This window comes from Loxodonta africana, chromosome 18, assembly GCF_030014295.1.
Source record: "Loxodonta africana isolate mLoxAfr1 chromosome 18, mLoxAfr1.hap2, whole genome shotgun sequence".
Taxonomy (NCBI): domain Eukaryota; kingdom Metazoa; phylum Chordata; class Mammalia; order Proboscidea; family Elephantidae; genus Loxodonta; species Loxodonta africana.
The window spans coordinates 28911016-28935419 of record NC_087359.1 but is presented as its reverse complement, the minus strand read 5'-3'; the positions used below and the strand labels follow the sequence as shown (position 1 = coordinate 28935419).

Sequence of the window (24404 nt, the reverse complement as noted above, 5' to 3'; positions counted from 1 at the left end):
TAAGAAAGCGCCAAATTGATTTCCAAAGTGGTTGTACCATTTTACATTCCCACCAGCAGTATATAAGTGTTCTAGTCTCTCCACAACCTCTCCAACATTTATTGTTTTGTGTTTTTTGGATTAATGCCAGCCTTGTTGGAGTGAGATGGAATCTCATCATAGTTTTGATTTGCATTTCTCTATTCGAGGGCACTGGGTTTTTGGTTTTAGTGGCTAATGATCATGAGCATGTCCTCATGTATCTGTTACCTGAATGTCTTCTTTACTCAAGTGCCTGTTCATATCCTTTGCCCATTTTTAAATTGGGTTGTCTTTTGGCAGTTGAGTTTTTGCAGTATCATGTAGATTTTAGAGATCAGACGCTGATAGGAAATGTCATAGCTAAAAACTTTTTTCCCAGTCTATAGGTAATCTTTTTACTCTTTTGATGAAGTCTTTGGATGAGCATAGGTGTTTGATTTTTAGGAGCTCCCAGTTATCTAGTTTCTCTACTGCATTGTTAGTAATGTTTTGTATACTGCTTATGCCATGTATTAGGGCTCCTAATGTTGTCCCTATTTTTTCTTCCGTGGTCTTTATCGTTTTAGATTGTATATTTAGGTCTTTGATCCAATTTGAGCTCGTTGTTGTGCGTGGTGTGAGGTATGGGTCTTGTTTCATTTTTTTTTTTGCAGATGGATATCCAGTTATGCCAGCACCATTTGTTAAAGGGACTATCTTTTGCCCATATAACTAACTTTGGGCCTTTGTCAAATATCAGCTGCTCACATGTGGATGGGTTTATGTCTGGATTCTCAGTTCTGTTCCAGTCGTCTATGTATCTGTTGTTGTACAGGACCAGGCTGTTTTGACTACTGTGGCCGGGCAATAGGTTCTAAAATCAGGTGGAGTGAGGCCTCCCACTTTGTTCTTTTTCAGTAATGCTTTACTTATCCAGGGCCTCTTTCCCTTCCATATGAAGTTGGTGATTTGTTTCTCCATCTCATTAAAAAATGTCGTTGGAATTTGGTTTGGAATTGCATTGTATCTACACAGATCACTTTTGACAGAAGAGACATTTTACAATGTTGAGTCTTGCTATCCATGAGCAAGATATGTTTTTCCACTTAGGTAGGTCTCTTTTGGTTTCTTGAAGTAGCATCTTCTAGTTTTCTTTGTATACATCTTTTATGTCTCTGGTAAGATTTATTCCTAAGTATTTTATCTTCTTGGGGGCTACTGTGAATGGTATTGATTTGGTGATTTCCTCTTCAATGTTCTTTTTGTTGGTGTAGAGGAACTCAACTGATTTTTGTATGTTTATCCCGATACTCTGCTGAACTCTTCTATTAGTTTTAGTAGTTTTCTTGAGGATTCTTGAGTGTTTTCTGTGTATAAGATCATGTCATCTGCAAATAGAGATACTTTTACTTCTTCCTTACCAGCCTGGATGCCCTTTTATTTATCTATCCTAATTGCTCTGGCCAGGACCTCCAGCACAATGTTGAATAAGAGTGGTGATAAAGGGCATCCTTGTCTGGTTCCTAATCTCAAGGGGGAATGCTTTCAGACTCTCTTCAGTTAGGATGATGTTGGCTGCTGGCTTTGTATATAAAAATGCCCTTAATTATGTTGAGGAGTTTTCCTTCTATTTTGCTGGCAGTTTTTATCTTGAATGGGTGTTGAACTTTGTCAAATGCCTTGTCTGCATCGATTGATAAAATCATGTGGTTCTTTTGTTTTCTTTATATAATGGATTACATTAATTGTTTTTCTCATGTTGGACCATCCCTGCATACCTGGTATGAATCCCACTTAGACATGGCGAATTATTTTTTTTGACATATTGTTGAATTCTATTGGCTAGAAATTTATTGAGGATTTTTGCATCTAAGTTCATGAGGGCTATGTTGTTGTTGTTAGGTGCTGTTGAGTCAGTTCTGACTCATAGTGACCCTGTGCACAACAGAACGAAATGCTGCCTGGTCCTGAGTCATCCTTACAATCGTTGTTATGCTTGACCTCATTGTTGCAGCCATTGTGTCATTGTACCTCGTTGAGGGTCTTCCTCTTTTTCACTGACCCTGTACTCTGCCAAGCATGATGTCGGCCTCCAGGCAGGGACTGATCCCTTCTGACAACATGTCCAAAGTATGTAAGACACAGTCTCGCCATCCTTGCTTCTAAGGAGGATTCTGGTTTTACTTCTTGTAAGACAGATTTGTTCTTTTGGCAGTATTCTTTGCCAGCACCACAATTCAAAGGCGTCAGTTCTTCTTCGGTCTTATCCATTGTCCAGCTTTCACCTGCATATTATGCGATTGAAAATACCATGGCTTGGGTCAGGCGCGCCTTAGTCTTCAAAGTGGCATCTTTGCTCTTCATCTTTGCGGCAGATTTACCCAATGCAATGCATCTTAATTTCTTGACTGCTGCTTCCATGGCTGCTGATTGTGGATCCCAGTAAAATGAAATCCTTGACAACATCAATCTTTTCTCCGTTCATCGTGATGTTGCTCATCAGTCCAGTTGTGAGGATTTTTGTTTTCTGTATGTTGAGGTACAATCTGTACTGAAGGGTGTGGTCTTTGATCTTCATTAGTAAGCGGTTCAAGTCCTTTTGACTTTCAGCAAGCAAGGTTGTGTCATCTGCATAACGCAGGTTGTTAATGAGTCTTCCTCTGGTCCTGATGCCCTGTTCTTCATATAGTCCAGCTTCTCGGATTATTTGCTCAGCATACAGGTTGCATAGGTATGGTGAAAGAATGCAGCCTTGACGCATACCTTTCCTGACTTTAAACCAATCAGTATCCCCTTGTTCTGTCCAAACAACTGCCTCTTGATCTATGTAAAGGTTCCTTGTGAGCACAATTAAGTGTTCTGGAATTCCCATTCTTCACAATGTTATCCATAATTTGTTATAATCCACACAGTCGAATGCCTTTGCATAGTCAATAAAACACAGGCAAGCATCCTTCTGGTATTCTCTGCTTTCAGCCAGGATCCATCTGACATCAGCAATGATATCCGTGGTTCCATGTCCTCTTCTGAAACCGGCATGAGTTTCTGGCAGTTCCCTCTCAATACACTGCTGCAGCCATTTTTGAATGATCTTCAGCAAAATTTTGCTTGTGTGTGATATTAATGATATTGTTCTATAATTTCCACATTCGGTTGGATCACCTTTCTTGGGAATAGGCAAAAATATGGATCTCTTCCAGTCAGTTGGCCAGGAAGCTGTCTTCCGTGTTTCTTGGCATAGATCAGTGAGCACCTCCAGCGCTGCACCATGAGGGATATAGGTCTGTAATTTTCTTCTTTTGTGGCGTCTTTACCTGGTTTTGGTATCAGGGATATGTTGGCTTCATAGAATGAGTTTGGGAGTATTCCATCCTTCACTATGCTCTGAAATACCTTTAATAGTAGTGGTGTTAACTCTTCTCCCAAAGTGTGGTAGAACTCTGAAGTGAAACCATCAGGGCCAGGGCTTTTTGTTGATGTTGTTGGGAGTTTTTTGATTACGTTTTCAATCTCTTCTTTTGTTATGGGTCTTTTTAGTAGTTCTACCTCTGTTTGTGTTAGTTTAGGTAGGTAGTGTGTTTCTAGGAATTCACCCATTTCTTCTAGGTTTTCAAATTTGTTAGAGTACAATTTTTCATAGTAATCTGATATGATTCTTTTAATTTCAGTTGGGTTTGTTTTAATATTGCCCATCTCATTTCTTATTCAGGTTATTTGCTTCCTCTCCTGTTTTTCTTTTGTCAGTTTGGCCAGTGGTTTATCTATTTTGTTAATTTTTTCAAAGAACCAGCTTTCGGTGTTGTTAACTCTTTTGTTTTTCTGTTCCCTATTTCATTTAATTCTACTTTAATTTTTATTATTTGCTTTCTTTGGTGCCTGAAGGTTTCTTTTGTTGCTCTCTTTCTATTTGTTCAAGTTGTAGGGATAATTCTTTGATTTTGGCCCTTTCTACTTTTTGTATGTGTGCATTTAATTGATGTAAGTTGAACTCTGAGCACTGCTTTCGCTATGTCCCAAAGGTTCTGATAGGAAGTGTTTTCATTCTCATTGGATTCTATGAATTTCTTTAATCTGTCTTTAATGTCATCTATAACCCAGTTGTTTTTGAGCAGAGTATTGTTCCATTTCCAAGTGTTTGATTTCTTTTCCCTGCCTTTTCTCTTGTTGATTTCTACTTTTATGGCCTTATGGTCAGAGAAGATGCTTTGTAATATTTTGATGTTTTGGATTCTGCTAAGTCTTGCTTTATGGTCTAATATGTGGTCTGTTCTAGAGAATGTTCCATGTGCACTAGAAAAGAAAGTATACTTGGCTCCTGTTGGGTGGAGTGTTCTGTATATGTCTGTGAGGTCAAGTTGGTTGATTGTGACATTTAGATCTTCTCTGTCTTTATTGAGCTTCTTTCTGGATGTCCTGTCCTTCACCGAAGGTGGTATGTTGAAGTCTCCTACTATAATTGTGGAGGTGCCTATCACAGTTTTCAATGCTGTTAGTGTTTATGTATCTTGCAGCTCTGTCATTGGGTTCATAAATGTTTAATATGGTTATGTCCTCCTGATATATTTTCCCTTTAATCATTGTCTAGTGTCCCTCCTTGTCCTTTGTGTTGGATTTAACTTTAAAGTCTACTTTGTCAGAAATTCATACTGCCACTCCTGCTCTTTTTGATTGTTGTTTGCTTGATATATTTTTTCCATCCTTTGAGTTTTTGTTTATGTCTCTAAGGCGTGTCTCTTGTAGGCAGCATATAGACAGATCATGTTTTTTTATCTGTTCTGTCACTCTCTGTCTCTTTATTGGTGCATTTATTCCATTTACATTCAGCGTAATTATGGATAGGTATGAGTTTAGTACTGTCATTTTGATGTCTTTTTTTGTGTTGTTAACAGTTTCTTTTTCCCACTTAATTTTTTGTGCTGAGTAGTTTATATGTTGTATTTTCCTCTTATTCATTGTTGTTGATTTTGTATCTGCTGAGTCTCTATTTTTTTCTTGTATTTTATTTTGATGAGTAGGGTTGTTAGTATCCTTTGTGGTTACCTTCATATTTACCCCTATTTTTCTAAGTTTAAACCTAAGTTTTATTTCTTTATATCTCCTTGTCTTCCTCTCCGTATGAAAGATCTATGACTACATTTCTTAGTCCCTCTGTATTATTTTCATGTTGAGCTTTTTTTTTATCTTATCTTTGTGATTTCTCTGTCTGTGTTGACCTCTGGTGGTCTGTCCAGTGTTGTAGTCTTGGGTTGATAACCTGATATTATTGATCTTCTAACCAAGGAACTCCCTTTAGTATTTCTTGTAGTTTTGGTCTGGCTTTTATGAATTCCCTAAACTTCTGTTTATCTGGAAATGTCCTAATTTCACCTTCGTATTCGAGAGACAGTTGTTGGATATATGATTCTTGGCTGGCAATTTTTTTCCCTCAGTGCTTTATATAAGTCATCCCATTGCCTTCTTGCCTGCATGGTTTCTGCCAAGTAGTCTGAGCTTATTCCTATTGAGTCTCCTTTGCAGATGACTTTTTGTTTTTCCCTAGCTGCTCTTAAAATTGTCTCTTTATCTTTGGTTTTGGCAAGTTTGATTATAATATGTCTTGGTGACTTTCTTTTAACGTCTACCTTATGTAGAGTTCGATGAGCATCTTGGATAGATATCTTCTCACCTTTAACATTATCAGGGAAATTTTCTGCCAACAAATTTTCAACAGTTCTCTCTCTATTTTGTGTTGTCCCTCCCTGTTCTGGTACTGCAATCACTCATAGGTTATTTTTCTTGAAGGAGTCCTACATGATTCTTAAGGTTTCTTCATTTTTTTTAATTCATTTATCTGATTTTTCTTCAAATATATTGGTGCCAAGTGCTTTATCTTCAAGCTCACTAATTCTGCCTTCCACTTGCTCAGTTCTACTCCTCTGACTTTCTATTGAATTGCCTACTTCTGTAATTTTATTGTTAATCTTCTGAATTTCTGATTGCTGTCTCTCTTTGGATTCTTGCAGCTTATTAAAGTTTTCATTATGTTCTTGAATAACCTTTTTAATTTCTTCAGCTACTTTATCTGTGTGTTCCTTGGCTTGTTCTGTGTATTGCCTGATCTCCTTCCTAATTTCTATCCTTATGCCCTGAAAAGTTCTGTATGTTAATCTTTTGAATTCTGCATCTGGTAATTCCAGGAAGGCACCTTCATCCAGACAATCCATTGATTCTTTGTTTTGAGAGCTTATTGAGGCAATCATGGTCTGTTCCTTTATGTGATTTGATTTGACTGTTGTCTCCAAGTCATCTACAAGTTATTGTATTAGTTTATTTTATGTTTGCTTACTGTATCCTGGCTTTTTGCTTTCTTTTGTTTTGATATGCCCAAATGGGTTGCTTGAGTGAGCCAGCTTGACTGTTTTCTCCTTTGAATCTCTAACATCCTGTCATCAGATGGTTAGAGCTGTTATCAGGTATATCAGTCTAGAGTCCATTCACTTTTCTTGTATGAATTCAGCTCAGGTGTCCAGGTAGCTGGTCATCAAGTGTGTGGTACAGGCTGTGTCCTACAGTCTTAGAGGGGCAGGGGTGATTGGTGTAGGTACCTGTATCTGGTTACAGCAAGGGGTCATGCTCTGAACAAGGCAGGGGGCTAAGAACCATTCCCTGAGTGTCTGTGAGGAAAGTGTGTCCCTGTTCTCTAGAGCATACAGGTGGTGGGTTCTACAGATGGTCCATGGCGCCCAATGCTTTTAGTTGTAAGGACTGGGAGGTATGTTATCCTTGGACCATTGTCATGCGTGGCTGGTGACCCAAGTGGAGCCACCAGTCCTCAGGCCCCTGATGTGGGCAGGTGAGGACGCTTTTCAATAGGCAAAGTGGTGTCAAATATCAAATACCCACCTCTTCACCGCACAGCTGAAATGGTTGCAGTCTGCCAATAAGGGCCTGTTCTCCTGAAATAGGCCTACACAGGTCCATGCAGGGGGGAAAGGTATTCAAAGTCCATGGAACATTTATGCCTGGACAGGAGCCACTGCTGTCCTGAACTCCCCTGGTTAGTGGAGCTGGCAGATTATCTTCTCCCCCAATTGTGAATTTATTCCTACTCCAAGGCCAGGAGCATGGCCCCGGTTGCTCAACAGGGCCTATCTCAGGCCCAGGGAAATCAACAGCCTCTGAAGCCGGCTTGGGGTTGGGGAGGCGTGGTAAAACATACGCAAGCACTTAGCTTTTGCTGAGAGCGCCATTCTTCTCTGGTTCCAGAGGTGTGAGTAGGCTGTGTGGCTGGGTGCTTCTCCCAGAGAAAACTGCAGCTGAACGCTACTATCAGCCTGCCGGCGCTGCTCCTGGGATTGGTGCCTGAGGGATCCCGGCGATTCAGGTGCAGCAACTCCTCTTCGCTCCTGAACCGTATCTCCCTCCCCCTGCTGCTCAGTCCGTTTTCTAACTTTGTCTTTGATGTTCAGGGCTCCTAGCTTGTCATAAATATGATCATTTCACTTGTTTTTTTTTGGGTCTTTGTTGTAAGAGGGATGGCAGGAAGCATCTGGCTATTCTGCCATCTTGGCCCCATCTCACCTCCACATTTTTTTTTTTTAATTTTCTACATGTAGGCTCATGCCATCTGTGAAGAGAGATAGTTTTACTTTTTCCTTTCTGATTTGCATGCCTTTTATTTCTTTTTCTTGCCTATTTGCTCTGACTAGAACTTCCAGTATAATGTTGAGGTGAAACCGGGGATCCTTCTCACGTTCCTGTTCGTTGGGGAAAGCTTTCAGCCTTTCTCCATTGTGTATGATGTTAGCTGTGGATTTTTTGAAAATGCCCTTTATTAGGTTGAGAATTTTTTATTCTATTCCTAGTTTGCTGAGGTTTTTTTTTTTTAAACGAAAGGGTGTTAAATTTTGTCAGATTCCTTTTTTGCATTGATCAGCTGGTAGCAGAAAGGTCAGAGATTCGAACCCACCAGCTGGTCACAGGAGAAAGATGTGAAAGTCAGCTTCCATAGAGATTTACAGCCTTGCAAACCCTATGGGGGCAGTTCTGTTCTGTCTTACAGGGTGGCTATGAGTTGGAATCAACTTGATGGCAATGGGTTTTAATATCAAGTGGGGTTCCCCCCCTTCATTCTATTAATTTTCAGTATGTTGAATCAGTTTTGCAGTCCTGGGATTCACTCAATTCTTGAGTTTGTGGAAATTAATCTATAATATGGCCTAATCTACAATATGGCCATCTTAAGTCTCATAGTCAGAGACCTCTTTTATACGAACAATTTCACGTTAATCGTTAGAGACCGCAGTGCTCATCTGTCTCTTTGCCTTCATCTTTTGATCTAATTGTGAAACATCTTCCCCTGGCAATAGTCTTCTCTTTGACATTCTGGGTGGAACATGAAAACTCCTGCATTCTCAGCCGTGTTCAGTGACAGATTGAGGGAAAAAAAAAAAAGTACAAAGCTGGTGTCTCCAGACTTTTTTTTTAATCTTCTTGAAAAATGTTGCAATACTTTGGACAAAGCAATAAGAAAACTGAAAGATGATGTAATAGTGATAGTTTATTTCATTATTGCATCATTCTTCTAGACAATTCCAGTATTCTTCCATTTTCTTATTATATTTTCTGTCTTCTACAGTGTACATTGATGGTATAGTAATAAAGCAATTTTTTTTTCCAAGATCTTTTCCAAATAGCATTTTTTTTGCCTGGCTAGCTCACAGTTTTTTCTTGGCAGGGAACCCTGCAGTGGCTTAGATGATGTTGGTGGCTGTAGTTGTGTTGGAGTGGACAGAATGAAGACATCCTGATCCTTACTTTATGAGATGCAAATCTAGAATATGGGATGAATCAAGAATTCACTTGATTATAAATCTATTTGGACAAACTACCTCGTCACGATAATTAGGCTTGGGAGATGGAATTTTGGCTTGACTAGTAGAAAATCTGCAGCTGCTATAAATTTCTAGAATCTTAAACTATATGTGTGTGTGTGTAGGGTATATGGGAGTGTTGTCCAAGAAAGGGAGAGTCAGTGGAAAGGGTAGGCTGTTTATAGCTACATATTTCTATTTTCTACTTTTGAGTACTCTCAGTGATATCTACCTTCATCTCTTTATAGGTTCCCAAAGTATTATAGTATACTTTTAAGGAACTATTTAAATATTTAATAGTCTTTATTTGTTATATAGTTAAAATTATTATCCTATATATTTAAACATAATCATGTATAATGCATTTCAGATTAATTCTTAATGGTATTTTGAGTAGACAACCACAAAAATTTTAAAACGTATTATCCCACATTTTCTTTTACAGTTTTGGTAATACGCAGTAGCACAACCATGTTTCGGAATAGTCTCAAGATGCTTCTTACTGGTGGGAAATCAAGTCGCAAAAACAGGTCAAGTGGTAAGTGATTATGCTGTATCTATTCTGTGTAATATTTTATAAATAGAAGTTCTTTTAGCGATATGAATTACCATATTTATTTGTGTAAAAATATGGTAATGCTGTAGCATTTATATGTTTATTAAATGGGTTTAATTTAGAAAGAAGAAAGTTTACATTCCTGTAGGCCGTCATACTGTCTTTATTAAGAGGTCGGAACACCTAGAACACTTACCAGGAATAGTAGGGTAAAGGAAAAATTTGTGAAGGAAAAATATTTTTTCTAGTATATGAGAGATTAATGATTCAGTGCATTATAGACTTAGTGAAAAGTTTCTAGACCTAAATTTATTTTTTTGAGTTAAAATGTGAAATTATTACAGTCTAAGGCACTCTTTGGGAAATGAGGTTGTAAAAATAGGAACCATCCTTATAGATTTTATAGAAAGTAAAATACAAGTTGGAGATTAATTATAGTCATTAAAATTTGTGAAGGTAATTTTTAAGAACAAGGTTTTTTGTTTTTTTTTTTAGATATTTAAGGTTAAAAAAAAGCCAAAACTGTATATATACTTTTTTGAGAAAAATATTGAGAAGAAACAATACCAAAATGTTTATTTTCTGTTGGTAGACTTTTATTATAATAGATGGCAGACTTTTATTATAGTCTTTATAATCTTCTTAATTTTCTAATTTTTCTGCACGTTTACAAGTTTACATTGGTAGTATGTTTATTATCATATATCTCAAAATGTTTTTGTAACTCCCATTGTGATTTCTTCTTGACCAATAGATGTTTAAAAATATACTTGTTGGTTTCCAAACAGTTGATTGTTTTCTGGTTATCTTATCATTGTTGATTCCTAGCTTAATTGTACTATTAGCAGAGAATTAATTTTGTTATTTTATTCCTTTGATATTTATTGAGATTTGCTTCTGTCAGCTCAGCTGTAATGGTCAGTTTTGATAGGTACTCTGGATGCGCCGGAAAATAATTGTATATCCTCTAGGTACCGGATACAGTATAGGTCATCTGTGTTAATGATATTGAGCAAATATTTTATATCATTACTTCTTTTAAAAATTACTGAAAGAAATGTGATTAAAACCTCTCAATGTGGTTGTGGATTTGTCTATTTATATCCCATGCTTTGTCGTTTTATATTTTACTTCCACAATGTATCGTGTTATTCTTGCTTTAAATAGTATTTTTAAAAATGTCTTTTATGTTTACCTATATATTTACCTTTTCTGATATTCTTCATCCCTTCTTGTAAAATGATGTTTCCATCTTAAAATATAGTTATTATGGCAATGAATTATCTCAGCTTTTGTTTTCTGAAAGTGTCTTTATTTTGCCTTCATTTTTGAAGAATATTTTTCCTGGGTATAAAATTCTAGATTGGCAGTATTTTTCTTTCAGCACTTTAGAGATGCTGTTCTATTGTCTTTTGACTGACATCGTTTCTGGTAAGGAGTCAGCCATCATTCTTATTTTTCCTTGGATTGTAATGTGTCTTATATTCATCTGGCTGCTTTATTTACTTTTTTCCCTAATCTTGATTTTCAGCATTTGACTCTGTCATGCCTAGGTGTATGATTTTATTTCTACAGTCTTGCTTGGGTTTTGGTGAGCTTCTTGAGTCTGTGTCTTTCATTAGTTGTGGAACACCTTGGCCGTTCTCTCTTCTTCTGTCCTTTTTTCTCTTGTTTTTTTTTACTTTAGTTTGTGTATTGGATTGTTTGGTATTATCCCTCATGTTTCTCAGCTGTGTTCTTTTTCTTCAGAAGGAAAATGAGAGAGAAATCACCCTATCATGCCTTAAACATAAGCTAATTTACGTTAGCATTTATTCATGACTTCCCTGATTATCAACTGTGTGTTAAATTTTAAAAAGTGTATGCCATAGAACATTAGTCTCATCCTCTCATTTTTCTTGCCCATATAGTCCTGTAGTGTTTACTGAAAATATTAGAGATTCTTTATTAGCAAGGCATACATAAGGATTAGAATTTGGTGTATGAAGTTTGATTATGCCTTTCTTCCATTTGTGAATGCCTTTTCTTCCATATTTAAGGAGGCTAAGGTAGAGTATTTGGGGCTAAATAAGTGGGGGGAGCATGGAAAGATGGCAGACAGAGATGGGATGAGCCAAATAGGGGCATAGTGAGGTTTTTGGGCAACCAGGGGCCAAATATAGTCTTTAAATAGGGACTGACGAAAGTTGATTAAAAGCCTAAGTTTTTTCATAATCCTACACGACCCGTTCCTCACTACATCTGACCTCATCTCCTGTAACTCTGCCTCTTTATTTACTCCTTTTGAGCTACATTTGCCTTCTCTTGCTTTAGAGCTTTTATGTTTACTACTTCCTTTGCTTGAAATGTTTCCTTCTTCAACGAGGTCTTTACTGAGAACTAACCTCCTCAGTGATATCTTTTCTGATGTTATGAATTGAATTGTGTTCCCTCAAAATTTGTGTTGGAATCCTAACCAGTACTATTGCTTTTGTGGACTGCTTGAAGTTTGAAATAGTGATTTCTTTGTAGTGATTGAAGTTCTCCTGTTTATACTGCCTTCAGTTATTATTCAAGCTTATATGTTTCAAATAACAGTTGTTTAAAAGAATTAAAATATTTAAGTGGTTTAATTTTGATGCCATTTCTGTAGTTCAGTTACTTTAAAAAAATCCAAATATGTATCAGATATATTGCTTATAACCCTACATTCATAAATCTAAGAATGTGCAGTGAAGAAAATAAATACTTAGAAAATAGATTCTAATTAAAAATTAGAGATTTAAATAGTGAACTTATATGTATAATTTTCTTCTAATGCTATATTTTTATATAGCATATTTTGATGTGTAGTAATGCTTACATGAACTTAAAATAATAAATTATTTTAATGTGGCCAATTTTTTAATCTGGATATAAACTTAGAAAGCTTTAATAATTTTAAATATTTCAAATAAAGAAAACTCTTGATTACAGATTTGTGGTTTTACAGATTTGTGGTATTCATACCATCCCATGGTCTCCTCACCTATAATACACTTACTTCTGTTTACTCGTGATATATGGAAATTTTAATAAAAGTCCATACTTATGCTCATGATACTGAAAGTTTAACGGTATATATAGAGAGCCAAAAAAAATGGGTGGGATGCTAGAAGGGGAAAGAAGAATCTTTTAAAAATTCGTATAATAGCATTCATAGACTCTGTGTCTACTAGGACATCTCTATAAATGGAGGGGATCTTTAAAATAAGAGTTACATGTATGCCTTAATTTAAGAAACCCAATAATAAAATATTTGACCTTAAAAACAAGCTCTGCTTCCTAATATTATGAATCTCTTAACTCCTATATCCATAGATTTCTTTTATTCAGGTTTTATGTGGCTTCCTAGAAAAAATACACTAACTTCCTTTTTTCTAGATTTAAACTGCTCTGACCTGGAGTCGTGATTTTCTTTCATTTATCTCTAAATATCTTGCTATCCTAAATCCTGGTTTTTTAGAGGAATTCCAAAGGGATTTTTCCATAAAGAAAGTAAGCTGGTCATGTTTCTAAACCAAAGGTGAACAAGCCATTTTTTCTCCCAAGCTCTCATTAATATTTGACTTTTATTAAATTGAAGGAACAAGTAACATTGAAAATGCCATCAGTAAAGATGAGAAGGAGACTGAAAATTTTGCACGGTAACTGCATCGTTAAACAGCTTTCCTATGAAATGCCTTTTGTAAAATTATTTCATGTAGTCAATAGGGTGTATAATGAAGCAATATTGATAAAAAGATACATGATAAAGATGTAACTATGATTTAATTCTATGTATATAATAAAATGGTTTTACCCTTCTCCAATGAGTCTATGGTATTGCAAGGTCCTTTACTTACTTATCTAAAGATATAAATCTTGGAAAAAATACTTTGTTCCTGTGCATACAGTTAATTCAGATTCAACATACATTTACTGAATATTTATCATATACCATGCAATGTGTTATTTTAATCAAAATTATGTTCATTTATTACTCAGTCTACATTAGCTTGAAATAGTGTGAAGTCTGAAACTTCTGGATGATTTCTCTTTTACTTACTAAAGATTTTATTTTAAGGAGCCTTTAGTCTTGATTGGAGTCCCAGAAAAAACAAAAAACCAAACCCATTGCCATCTAGTCGATTCTGATTCATAGCAGCCCTATAGGACAGAGTATAACTGCCCCACAGGGTTTCCAAGGAGCGCCTGGTGGACTTGAACTGCTGACTTTTGGTTAGCAGCTGAACTCTTAACCACTACACCACCATGGTTTCCAGAGTGGAGTCCCTGGGTGGTCCAGATAGTTAAGGTGCTTGACTGCTAACCAAAAGATCGGAGGTTCACGTTCACCCAGAGGCACCCCAGAAGAAAGGCCTGGTGATGAAATCAGCCACTGAAAACCCTGTGGAGCACAGTGCTACTCTGACACACGTGGGGTCGCCATGAGTCAGAGTCGGATTGATGGCACCTGGGTTTATAGTCTCGGTTGGGAAAGAACTTAGTAAGCATCATCAACGTTGACTGCTTTTATCGTTATTGTAAAACTGCTCAGGCAGCAGTCTGTGCTCAGACTGAGAGCTTGAGTGATCAAATATGCCTTATCTGTTTTGTATCCTTGGTCCCATAGCATTATGTTTCCTAATAAATATTTGTCAGATGGCATGAATTTTCTGAAAAAGTCCCAACATCATTCCAGTCTTATATTATAAAACAAAAACAAAAAACTGCATAACGAGTTTTGAATAATTTTGAAATAGTTTACTAATCTGTGGAACAGTACTGTTCAATAGAACTTTCTGTGGTGATGGATACATTTTATAAATCTGCATTGTCCAGTACTGTAATGGACAGTATTTTGGGCTGCTCCCTAAATTGGCTCATTAATTTATTCCACCAAGATTTTTTAATGCTTACTGTGTGTCAGGCATTATGATAGAAGCTGAGGATAGTTCCTGCTCTCAGGGAGCTCAAAGTCTAATAGAGGAGAGAGATTCCTAAACCAACCGTAAAATACAGCTGGGGGATAGGCAGGTAGGAGAGGAGAATGAATGCACATTGAGTTTTGGAGGTTAAGTACGGGTTCCCGTAAAACGCATGCGTGGAGTTGATTCTGACTCATAGTGACCCTATAGGACAGAATAGAACTGCCCCATAGGATTTCCAAGGAGTGGCTGGTGGATTTGAACCTTTAGGTTAGCAGCTGATCTGTTAACTACTGCGCTACTGAGGCTCCAAGAAGGAGTTAAAGGTCCAAATAGAGAAAGCAGCATTTGCCAATTAGGTGGGGATAGAAGACTATATGGTACATTCTGACAACTGCGAAAATCCTCTATTGCTGAAATTTAGGTTTAGAAAGTTGCTAAAGAGGATAAACAGTTAATCACCCATAAGCTAATGAACTGTTTTTCATGCCATGCTGAAGAGTTGGGATGATATCCTTAAAGCTGCAGAGTTTTAAACTCACGAATAAACGTTAACATCTAAGTTTGTCCCTCTTTACCCTCCAAATTTACTAAACTTGAAAATTTGAGAGGAAATTAGACCTTTTTGTTGAAATTTAAGTTTGATTAGATTCTGAATAGTCTCTTTTTTGGGCAGTTTTATTTACTATTGTAGCAGTTAGAATGGTTAGAATAACTGAAAATTCAACTTAAAATGACTGAGATACTATGGGGATTTATTAGTTCACATTACAAAGAATACCAGAGGCAGGGTGATTACAGTAAGTTATTTCTGAAGCTCAACAACATGATCAGTGACTCAATTTCTTTCCTCTCTGTCGTTTTTAGCATATTGTTTTGTTTGTTTGCTTTTGTTTTCTGGCTTGTCCTTACATGGCTACAAAAGGATTGTTGTGCCTTCAACCTTTACATCCTCTAATACCATTGTTCAAAGACTGGTAGGACAACAGACCTTTTCTTGGGCCCCTTTTTAAGATTAAGGAAAACTTCCCAGAAATCACCCTCCCCTTACCATTTCCTCACAACTATTGGTTCGCTATGAGTTGGAATCGACTCGACGGCACTGGGTTTTTTTTTTTTTTCCTATTGGCCAAATTATAGGACCTAAGTTTTCTTAAACCAATTACTGGAATTGCAAATGTTGTTATTAAGATTCATTTACTAATCAATGTTTACCTAGTACGGCTAGGAAGAGAACCAGACTCCCTCAAAGCATATATCTAAAAATCAGGGCTCTGTTAGCAAGAAAGAAGGGATCAGGGTAGGCAACCAATGGAGCCTGCCACTTTGTTTTGCTAACTTAGTTATGGGTTTTGTTTGATTATTTTTAACATCCCTGATAGCCTTTCCCATACCAAGAGTTGGAAGAACAAGCCCCCTCCCAGTTCATCCAAATGTAAGACAGAACCTCTTTGTCACTTATACTAATATTTTTATATGAAGTTTGCGGAGATATAGAGCTATCACAGTATGAATCAATCTGAGTCTTGGCCACTTTGAAGACCTTTAAAGACTTAGTTTCTGACCTGCAAAGCTGAAGATTGGGTCCTGAACCATAAGATTTCACCATATGATTGCCCTGCCTGGGAAACCAACCAGCTCATCATCTAGAACATGATTGTTCTTGATGGGGAAATTCTTTTCTAGTCTGGAGTGGGAGATTTGACCTTATTTTTTTCTCCGAAATATTTTTTAATCACATGAATCTTTTTCGTGCCCTTTTTTCTTTTTTTTTAAGGGGCCAGGTTTTTCAAACTTGCATGTTAGGAACAGATTTGTCTGCTTTTTTTGCTTACCTCCAACCCATTCCTAAAGACCTGGGTGCTTGAAAAGGTGGACTCTTCAGCAGGAGAAAGACAATACTGAAGAAAAAAAGTAATATTTTCAGAGTAATGCCTGGCTGTAAAAAGGTCATTAAAAAGACAGGAAAGAAAGAAAAGACCAAATGGATGTCAGAAGAGACTCAGAAACTTGTTCTTGAATGTAGAGTAGCTAAAGCAAATGGAGGAAATGGTGAAATAAAAGAGCTAAACAGAAGATTTCAAAGGGCAGCTCAAGAAGACAAAGTAAAATATTATAATGAAATGTACAGAGATGTGGAGTTACAAAACCAAAAGGGAAGAATATGTTTGGCATTTCTCAAGCTGAAAGAACTGAAGAAAAATTTCAAGCCGCAAGAGTTGCATTTTGAATGACAGAGGATGCATCAAAGAAAGATGGAAGGAATACACAGAGTCACTGTACCAAAAAGAATTGGTTGACGTTCTACCATTTCAGGAGGTAGGATATAATCAAGAACTGATGGTATTGAAGGAAGAAGACCAAGCTGCACTGAAGCGTATGGTGAAAAGAAGGCTCTAGGAATTGACGGAATACCAATTAAGATATTTCGGTAAACAGATGCAGCAGTGGAAATGCTCACTTTTGTATGCCAAGAAATTTGGAAGACACCTACCTGGCCAACTGACTGGAAGATACCCGTATTTGTACCCATTCCAAAGAAAGGTGATCCAACAGAATTCAGAAATTATCAAACAATATCATCATTGGGTCGCTATGAGTCAGAATCAACTCAATGGCAATGGGTTTTTTTGTTTGTTTATCATTAGTATTACACGCAAGTAAAATATCATTTAAAAGTGGTTGCAGTAGTATATCGACAGGGAACTGCCAGAAATTCAAGCCATATTCAGAAGAGGATGTGGAAGGGGGGATATCATTGCTGATGTCAGATGGATCTTGGCCAAAAGCAGAGAATACCAGAAAGATGTTTACCTGTGTTTTATTGACTCTGCAAAGGCATTTGACTGTGTGGATCATAACAACTTATGGATAACATTGCAAAGAATATGAATTCCAGAACACTTAATTGTGCTTATGGGGAACTGTACATAGACCAAGAGGCAGTCGTTTGAACAGAGAAAGGATACTACATGATTTAAAATCAAGAAAGGTGTGCATCAGGGTTACATCCTTTCACCAAACTTATTCAATCTGTACGCTGGGCAAATAATCTGATAAGCTGGACTATATTTAGAATAGGGCATCAGGATTAGTGGAAGACTTATTAGCAACCTGTGATATGCAGATGACACAACATTGCTTGCTGAAAGCGAAGAAGATTTGAAGGACTTCCTGATGATGATCACAGACTACTGCCTGCAGTTTGGATTACACGTCAACATAAAGAAAACAAAAATCCTCACAACTGAACCAGTAAGCAACATCATGATAAGTGGAGAAAAGATGGACGTTGTCAAGATTTCATTTTACTTGGATCCAAAATCAACACCCTTGGAAGCAGCAGTTGCATTGGGCAAATCTACCACAAAAGACCTCTTTAAAGTGTTAAAAAGCAAAGATGTCACTTTGACGACTAAGTCGTGCCTGACCAAAGCCATGGTATTTTAAGTCGCCTTATATGCATGCAGAAGCTGGACAGTGAATAAGAAAGACTGAAGAAGAATTGATGCCTTTCAATTATGGTATTGGCAAAGGATATTGGCTGTACCATGTACTGCCAAAAGAATGAGCAAGTCTGTCTTGGAAAAAATACAGCCAGAGTACTCCTTGGAAGCAAGAGTGGTGAGACTTCGTCTCACATGATTTGGACATATATTCAAGAGGGACCAGTCCCTGGAGAAGGACGTCATGCTTGGTAAAGTGGAGAGTCAGTGAAAAAGAGGAAGACCCTCAACGAGATGGATTCACACAGTGGCTACAACAAGGATGGCGCAGGACTGGGCAGTGTTTCGTTCTGTTGTATGAAGAGGGTCACTATGGGTTGGAACTGACTTGATGGCACCTAAGAACAACAACAAATGCCTGGCTTACTTCTTTGTTCAAAAACTTATCTCACATCTCATTCCATTACCTCTGATATTATCCATATACTAGTTGGTCAGTGCAGTTATTTCTTTACTCAGAATATGTCACTTTGCCATTCTTCTTTGTTCCCATCTTTAAAACTGATAGCCAGACTGCTAGTAAATCTCCTTTCTGTTACCCTTCCAGTTTCTTCCTGCTTTAAGGCTAAAGTTCTATTTAGATACTTCTTTCCTCCCTTTCTCCCTCCATGTGTTCCATTTCCATCCCTGATTAAATAGTAAGCACCTACTATGGGCCAGGTAAAGTGTTGGGTGATACAATTTACTTAGAGATAAAAGACATAGTCCTAGATTCTAATCTACTGCATAAGTAAACTAACAGTATTAAAACATAGGGTGAGAAGTATTATGATAAAGTTCTTACAGGGTGCTGTTGGAATGTCAAGGAGGGACTCCATCACAGACCAAAAGGTAATGGAACAATTCTTGGAGGAGATGGTGACGACCATGGAGTCTAAATAGTAGTTAGCCAGTTGGAGACATAGGGAAAAGGGAGTTTCAGGCAGAAAAACCCAAAAACCAAACCTGTTGCTGACAAGTTGATTCTGACTCATAGGAACCCTACAGGGCAGAGTAGAACTGCCCCATAGAGTTTCCAAGGAGTGCCTGGTGGATTGAAATGCTGACCTCTTAGTTAGCAGCCATACCTCTTAACCACTATGCCACCAGGGTTTCCATTTCAGGCAGAGGATACAGCAAAGAGAAAGGAATGAAGCTGTGAGAGAGCTTGATGCATTTAGTGAATTACATACAAGTGGTTTGGTACTTTGACTGACTCCCATTTCTTAGATCTGCTTCATTCAGCTTGTCTATTTTATTCTTTTCTGACTTCGCACATTAGTTCCCTCTGCTGTTCATTTCAAATAGTGGAACGGGGCTACCAACAACACCTGAATTTTACATCGTACAGTCCATGCACCCAGAGAGAGATACTAACTTAATTCTCTTGTTTTCAAATCCATATGCCCATGGGTATGTTAAGTCTGGCCTAACTTAGATCTGGATAGACCTCTGGACAAATCACTTATGCTTTGGAGTAGAGTTTGGATAAGGTCTGTGATTATCTCAGCTTGAGTTAGGTACCTACCCTGGTGAAAATCAACTGTGGGAGGGAGTAAATTAGTAGATAGAGTGGGGGGTGGTAAAGTGCAGTTATCAGAAAGGGCTGTTTGTATGATGGTAGGCAGGCAAAACAACATGTTGTCTATAGGTGGTATTGCAGGAGGGTCTAATGAAGGAGGAGCTGCAGTCTTACTCATCTATCCAACAAAAATATTTATTGAGTGCTTGCAATGTGTCAGATAAAGTTAGAGCTGTTAGGAATATAGCACTGTTACAGATCAAATGACTGCCCTAATCATATAGTAACGTGCAGAACTTATATTCAGAGACGACACCCATGTTTTTGGCTTAGGGTGAATGGTGGTGCCATTCATTTGAGGTTTGGAGGAAAATACAATTAACTCATTTTTGAAGCTGTTAAATTTGAGTTGATCATGAGATACCCAGGGAAAGTTAGATACGTGAGTTAGGAACTCAGATGAGGGGGCAAAGTAAGAGATCTAGAATTGGAAGCTGTGATCACAAAGTGGTAGTTGGAGTTCTAGGTTTAAAACAATTTAAAAACATTATCACAGAGTAAAATTCACCTCTTTTGGGTATATAGTTCTATAAATTTTAATACATGTATAGATTTGTGTAGCCACTACCATATTTAAGGTACACCATGGTACAGGTTACATCATGATATCCATTTATGATCGTACCCTGCCCTCACCTCAAACTTCTGGCAACCACTGAGCTATTCTGTAGTTCTGTAGGTTTTTTTTTTTTTTTTTTTTTAAAGAATGTCCTATAAATGGAACGACTGGCTTCTTTCACTTAGTGCAATGCCTTTGAAATTAATCTAAATTGTGTCCGTCAGTCTTTCATTCCTTATTATTGCCGAGTAGTATTTCATTTTATGGATTATCACAGTTTATTTATTCATTCACACCTCTGAAGAATATTTGGGTAGTTTCCAGTTTTTGTGACTATGAATAGAACTACTATAAAGGTTCATTTACAGGTTTTTTTTTAAATTTTTTATTCTACTTTAGATGAAGGTTTACAGAACAAACTAGTTTCTCATTAAACAGTCAGTACACATGTTGTTCTATGACATTGGTTAACAACTGCACGACACGTCAACACTCTCCCTTCTCAACCTTGGGTTCCCTATTACCGGCTTTCCTGTTCTCTCCTGCCTCCTAGTCCCTGTGCCTGGGGTAGAGTGCTCCTTTAGTCTCGTTTTGTTTTATGGACCTGTCCAATCTTTGGCTGAAGGGTGAACTTCAGGAGTGACCTCATTACTGAGCTCAAAGGGTGTCCAGGGGCCGTACCCTCAGGGTTTCTCCAATCTCTGTCAGGCCAGCAACTCTGGTCTTTCTTTCTGAGTTAGAATTTTGTTCTACATTTTTCTCCAGCTCTGTTCAGGACCCTCTATTGTGATCCTTGTCAGAGCAATCAGTGATGGTAGCTGGGCACTATCTGGTTGTTTATGTACAGGTTTTTGTGTGAAAAGAGGTTTTTATTTCTTTAGGGTAAATGCCTAGGAGTGGGATTATTGGGTCATATTTTCTTTTTATGGTAAGTGTATGTTTATAAGAAACTGCCAACCTATTTTCCAGAGTGGCTGTACCATTTTGTATTCCCACAGGGAATGTTTGAGAGTTTCGGTCACTCCACATTCTAGTGAGCACTTGGTATTGTCATTAGTTTCTATTTTAGCCACTCTGTTAGCTAATCTATCTCATCATTGTTTTAATTTGCATTCCTTTAACGGCTAATGATGTTGAACATCTTTTCACATTTTTATTTGCCTTTCATCTCATCTGTCTTCTTTGGTGAAGTATCTGTTCAGATCTTTGGCCTATTTTTCAATTCAGTTGTTGTTTCCTTACTGTTGAGTTTTGAGAGTTCATTGTATATTCTGAATATAGATCCTTTTTTGGGTATGTGATTTGCTTGTTTTCTTATGCAGAGCAAAAGTTTTAAATTTTGAGTGAAGCCTAGTTTATCATTTTTTAAATCATGTGTTGGGTATCATGCCTAAGAACTCTTTGCCTAACCCTGGATTAGACTTTTAATTATGAATTCAGTTTATTTAATAGTTATGGGAATATTCAGATTATCTTTTTAATCTTGGACGACTTTTGGTAGTTATTAATTAATTAATTATAAAGTGTATTTTGAAGACCAGGTTTTGCTACTAACCAGCTGTGTGACCTTGAGAAGGGTACTTTAACCGTAAATTCTCTGGTTCTTATTTTATCTGAAAAATTAAAGAGTTAGAGTTGCTGATTTTTTAAGAGTTCTCCAGTTTTTAATTTTTTAAATTCGGGTAGGGTAAGAGTGTATGTGTTCAAAGTTTATATGAAAGTATTGTGAGCCTCTGTTTCTTGTTTCTTCTGTGATCTATTGAGCATTGATTTACTTAGATTTACTCTGCCTTTTAACAGATAAGTTTGGTATTTTCTTCTTATAAATGAATTATTTGTTGATGAAAAGATATGCTTAGAGGCAAACCTGTTTATGCATCTGTAACACAACGTGCTTATGGTGTGTGAAAATTTACTTCCATAAGCTATTTATGTAAGAAAATGTAAGACCAACCATGTATAAGGTTTTAATGTTACACTTTTTGGAAAAAAATTAAATTCCTAGTTTAGAATTTTGGAAATGTTAGAAAATGCTTTTCTTTTTTGGTGATTATCCTTCTGAGTGTTTATGATTTAAAAAGTCATTCGTTTTTGGTTACTTAATAGAGACAGTGTCTATATAAGTTTTTTATGTAAAATTCGTTTCTACAGAGTGATATACTGCTGTGTGTCCTGTCCATTTACTGGGTTAAAGCAAAGTGAAAGTATCATACAGATCTGGTGCTGAGGAAACATTGAGATGCAGGCTGCAGCTGGAGGATTTTACGTAGGCACCTGTGGGTTTGAGTGCGTTCAGTATACAGACTGCAGTAGGAGGCTGGCAGTGACTCTGCTGACTCCAGTGCACTCCTTCACTGCTGTTCTGCTGATTTCTCCACTGTCCAGAAGACAAACAAGATGGTGCAGCATGTACAGGGCTTGGGAAAAAAATAATCGTCAGTATGATCCAGAGGTGGGTTTGCTACAGTGAACAGGAAAGAAAATGGTTTTAACAAAATTAAAGGCTTGGATATGGTTCAGTATGTCAGGTGTCCTTAGCTGCTTTAATATTTATTTATGGCCATTTGAGAATGAAAATGTTATAGTTCTGAAATCTGCATGCCCTCTATGTATGTGTAGCATTAACTAGTGCATGCATCTTAGTTTATAAACAGATTTATATTTGTACTAAGCATGTGTAATGTGTGTATATAAATGTTCATAAAGAATTTTTCTGTTAACACTGGATTTAAAAAAAAAAAACCAGCACCTAAAGGTTTTACATTTTTCTGTTGCACTTTTGTCGCAGCTCTGCCAGTGTTTCTTTCCTGATGCTGTTCATTTTATAACAGTAGAAAGCATTAGTAAAGCATTCTCTGGTGAGATACGGAAAATCAGTAGAATGAACATTGGAGTTGGCACTTTATATTTTATTGATGACTGTAATGCAGTGTAAGTTCGCGTTGCACATAGTCATGATTTAAATGACTACCTCTTTTATGAAAGGAAAATGTTTGTAAGAACGGCCATGTTGTAGACAGTGAGTATGAAAATAAAGGAGAGGATGAGGAAGTAGGACAAGTAAAATTTTTCTGTCCTTCGTTTCTTAGGCAATGCTCAGCTAACTCAAAGCACTGTCATTTTAGGAGTACAGTATTGAAACAATTGAATATCAAGCATAGAAAAAAACATGGTAGTTTAGCTCCCCAACCCCTTCTAGAAGCACTTCAGTTATGTGCTGATATATTTTGGGTTTTCGGTGGCTGCATATTACTAGGGAGCTGTCCAGTTGAGACAAGATATGTTTTCTTTAGCCACACCCAACAGATCCAGCTTTTTTTATGCTTAGGGCACTATTTTAATTCTGTGCTTATTTGTAACCACCATCTGTGGGATGCTTTTAGATTGTAAAAATAAATATCACATTCACAGATTCTAGGTGAATATGTTCTTGAATATCTGACTTGCTGTATTAATAGCACAGAAGAGCAGTATTTAAGTTATGCTGCATTAGCTCTATCAGAAAGAGAGCATTTGTATACTCCACTACTAGTGTACTGAAAATATTCTGATCAAATAGGTAACAATACTGCTGGTATATATTATTTCAGTCAGTATTGCAGCTATTAAATTGGGATATGACATTCAGAGTTCAGCCTTTCTTGTTTGGGAAAATATTTGTTCAAAAAAGTTTTAAGTACTTAATTTTTGTGCTCGCAAAGTTAAAGTCTTATCCTGAGCCTAAGAATCTATTTATAATGTTTTATTCCATACCAGTGACCATTTGTATGTGATAAGAATGAACCAACTGTATGGCTCTCTGCTACCTTGTTGGGTTACCTCCCACTTCACTGTAGACAGAAATAATAAAAATCAGCATTAGTTTTAATAGTCTGCAGAATACTCATATTTTGTATTTTTCAAAAATCTTGTATTCTCCCTGAAAGGGAAAAAACAAACAAAACATCTCTCATCTGTTCTATATTCCCTTGATATTATTGAATAACATGAAAGAATAATATGGCATTTTTAGGTGCCAAATGTAGTGACAGTAGACAGCTAAATATAGTTTGAAATATACTATATCATTGGAATATAAAATGTTATATAACCCTGATGGAATGTTGCAGATGAAACAAAGAAGTCTGATTGGTTCTTCACAGAACGTCAAAAAACCAAAACCAAACCCATTGCCTAGAATTCCATTCTAACCAGAGGCTTCTAAACAGCCTACATGGTTAGTTAGCATCACAGAAAAACATAAAACGCCTTGGCAAGGGGAGGAGTTTGGATGAGAAAATGGAGTTATGAAAGAACTTCAGTAATCCTCATCTTTGAGCATTTTATTTCCTTGCAGGTGTTTTGTTTTTTCAGCCTCATTTTTTTTTCTTTGCTTATTGTTACTTAGAGAGAGTGTTGTATTTTCTCAAGTTAAAAAATCTTTCTAAATAAGTTTATTTAAT

General features: G+C 36.9%; 1 protein-coding gene across 8 annotated transcripts in view; it reads left to right on the top strand.

Moving 5' to 3' along the window:
* Nucleotides 1–24404, top strand: part of TANC2 (tetratricopeptide repeat, ankyrin repeat and coiled-coil containing 2) — a 375358-nt gene that overhangs the window by 34975 nt on the left and 315979 nt on the right. For 6 of the 8 annotated variants that reach the window (XM_023553793.2, XM_023553790.2, XM_023553792.2 and 3 more), the window contains exon 2: nucleotides 9298–9390. In XM_023553793.2, the coding sequence (XP_023409561.1) occupies nucleotides 9324–9390 (67 nt within the window). In that variant the 5' untranslated portion in view covers nucleotides 9298–9323. Of the gene's footprint in view, nucleotides 1–7245; nucleotides 7364–9297; nucleotides 9391–20110; nucleotides 22415–24404 lie in introns of those variants that run through there. The other 2 variants (XM_064270955.1, XM_023553791.2) reach the window with 2 other exon arrangements.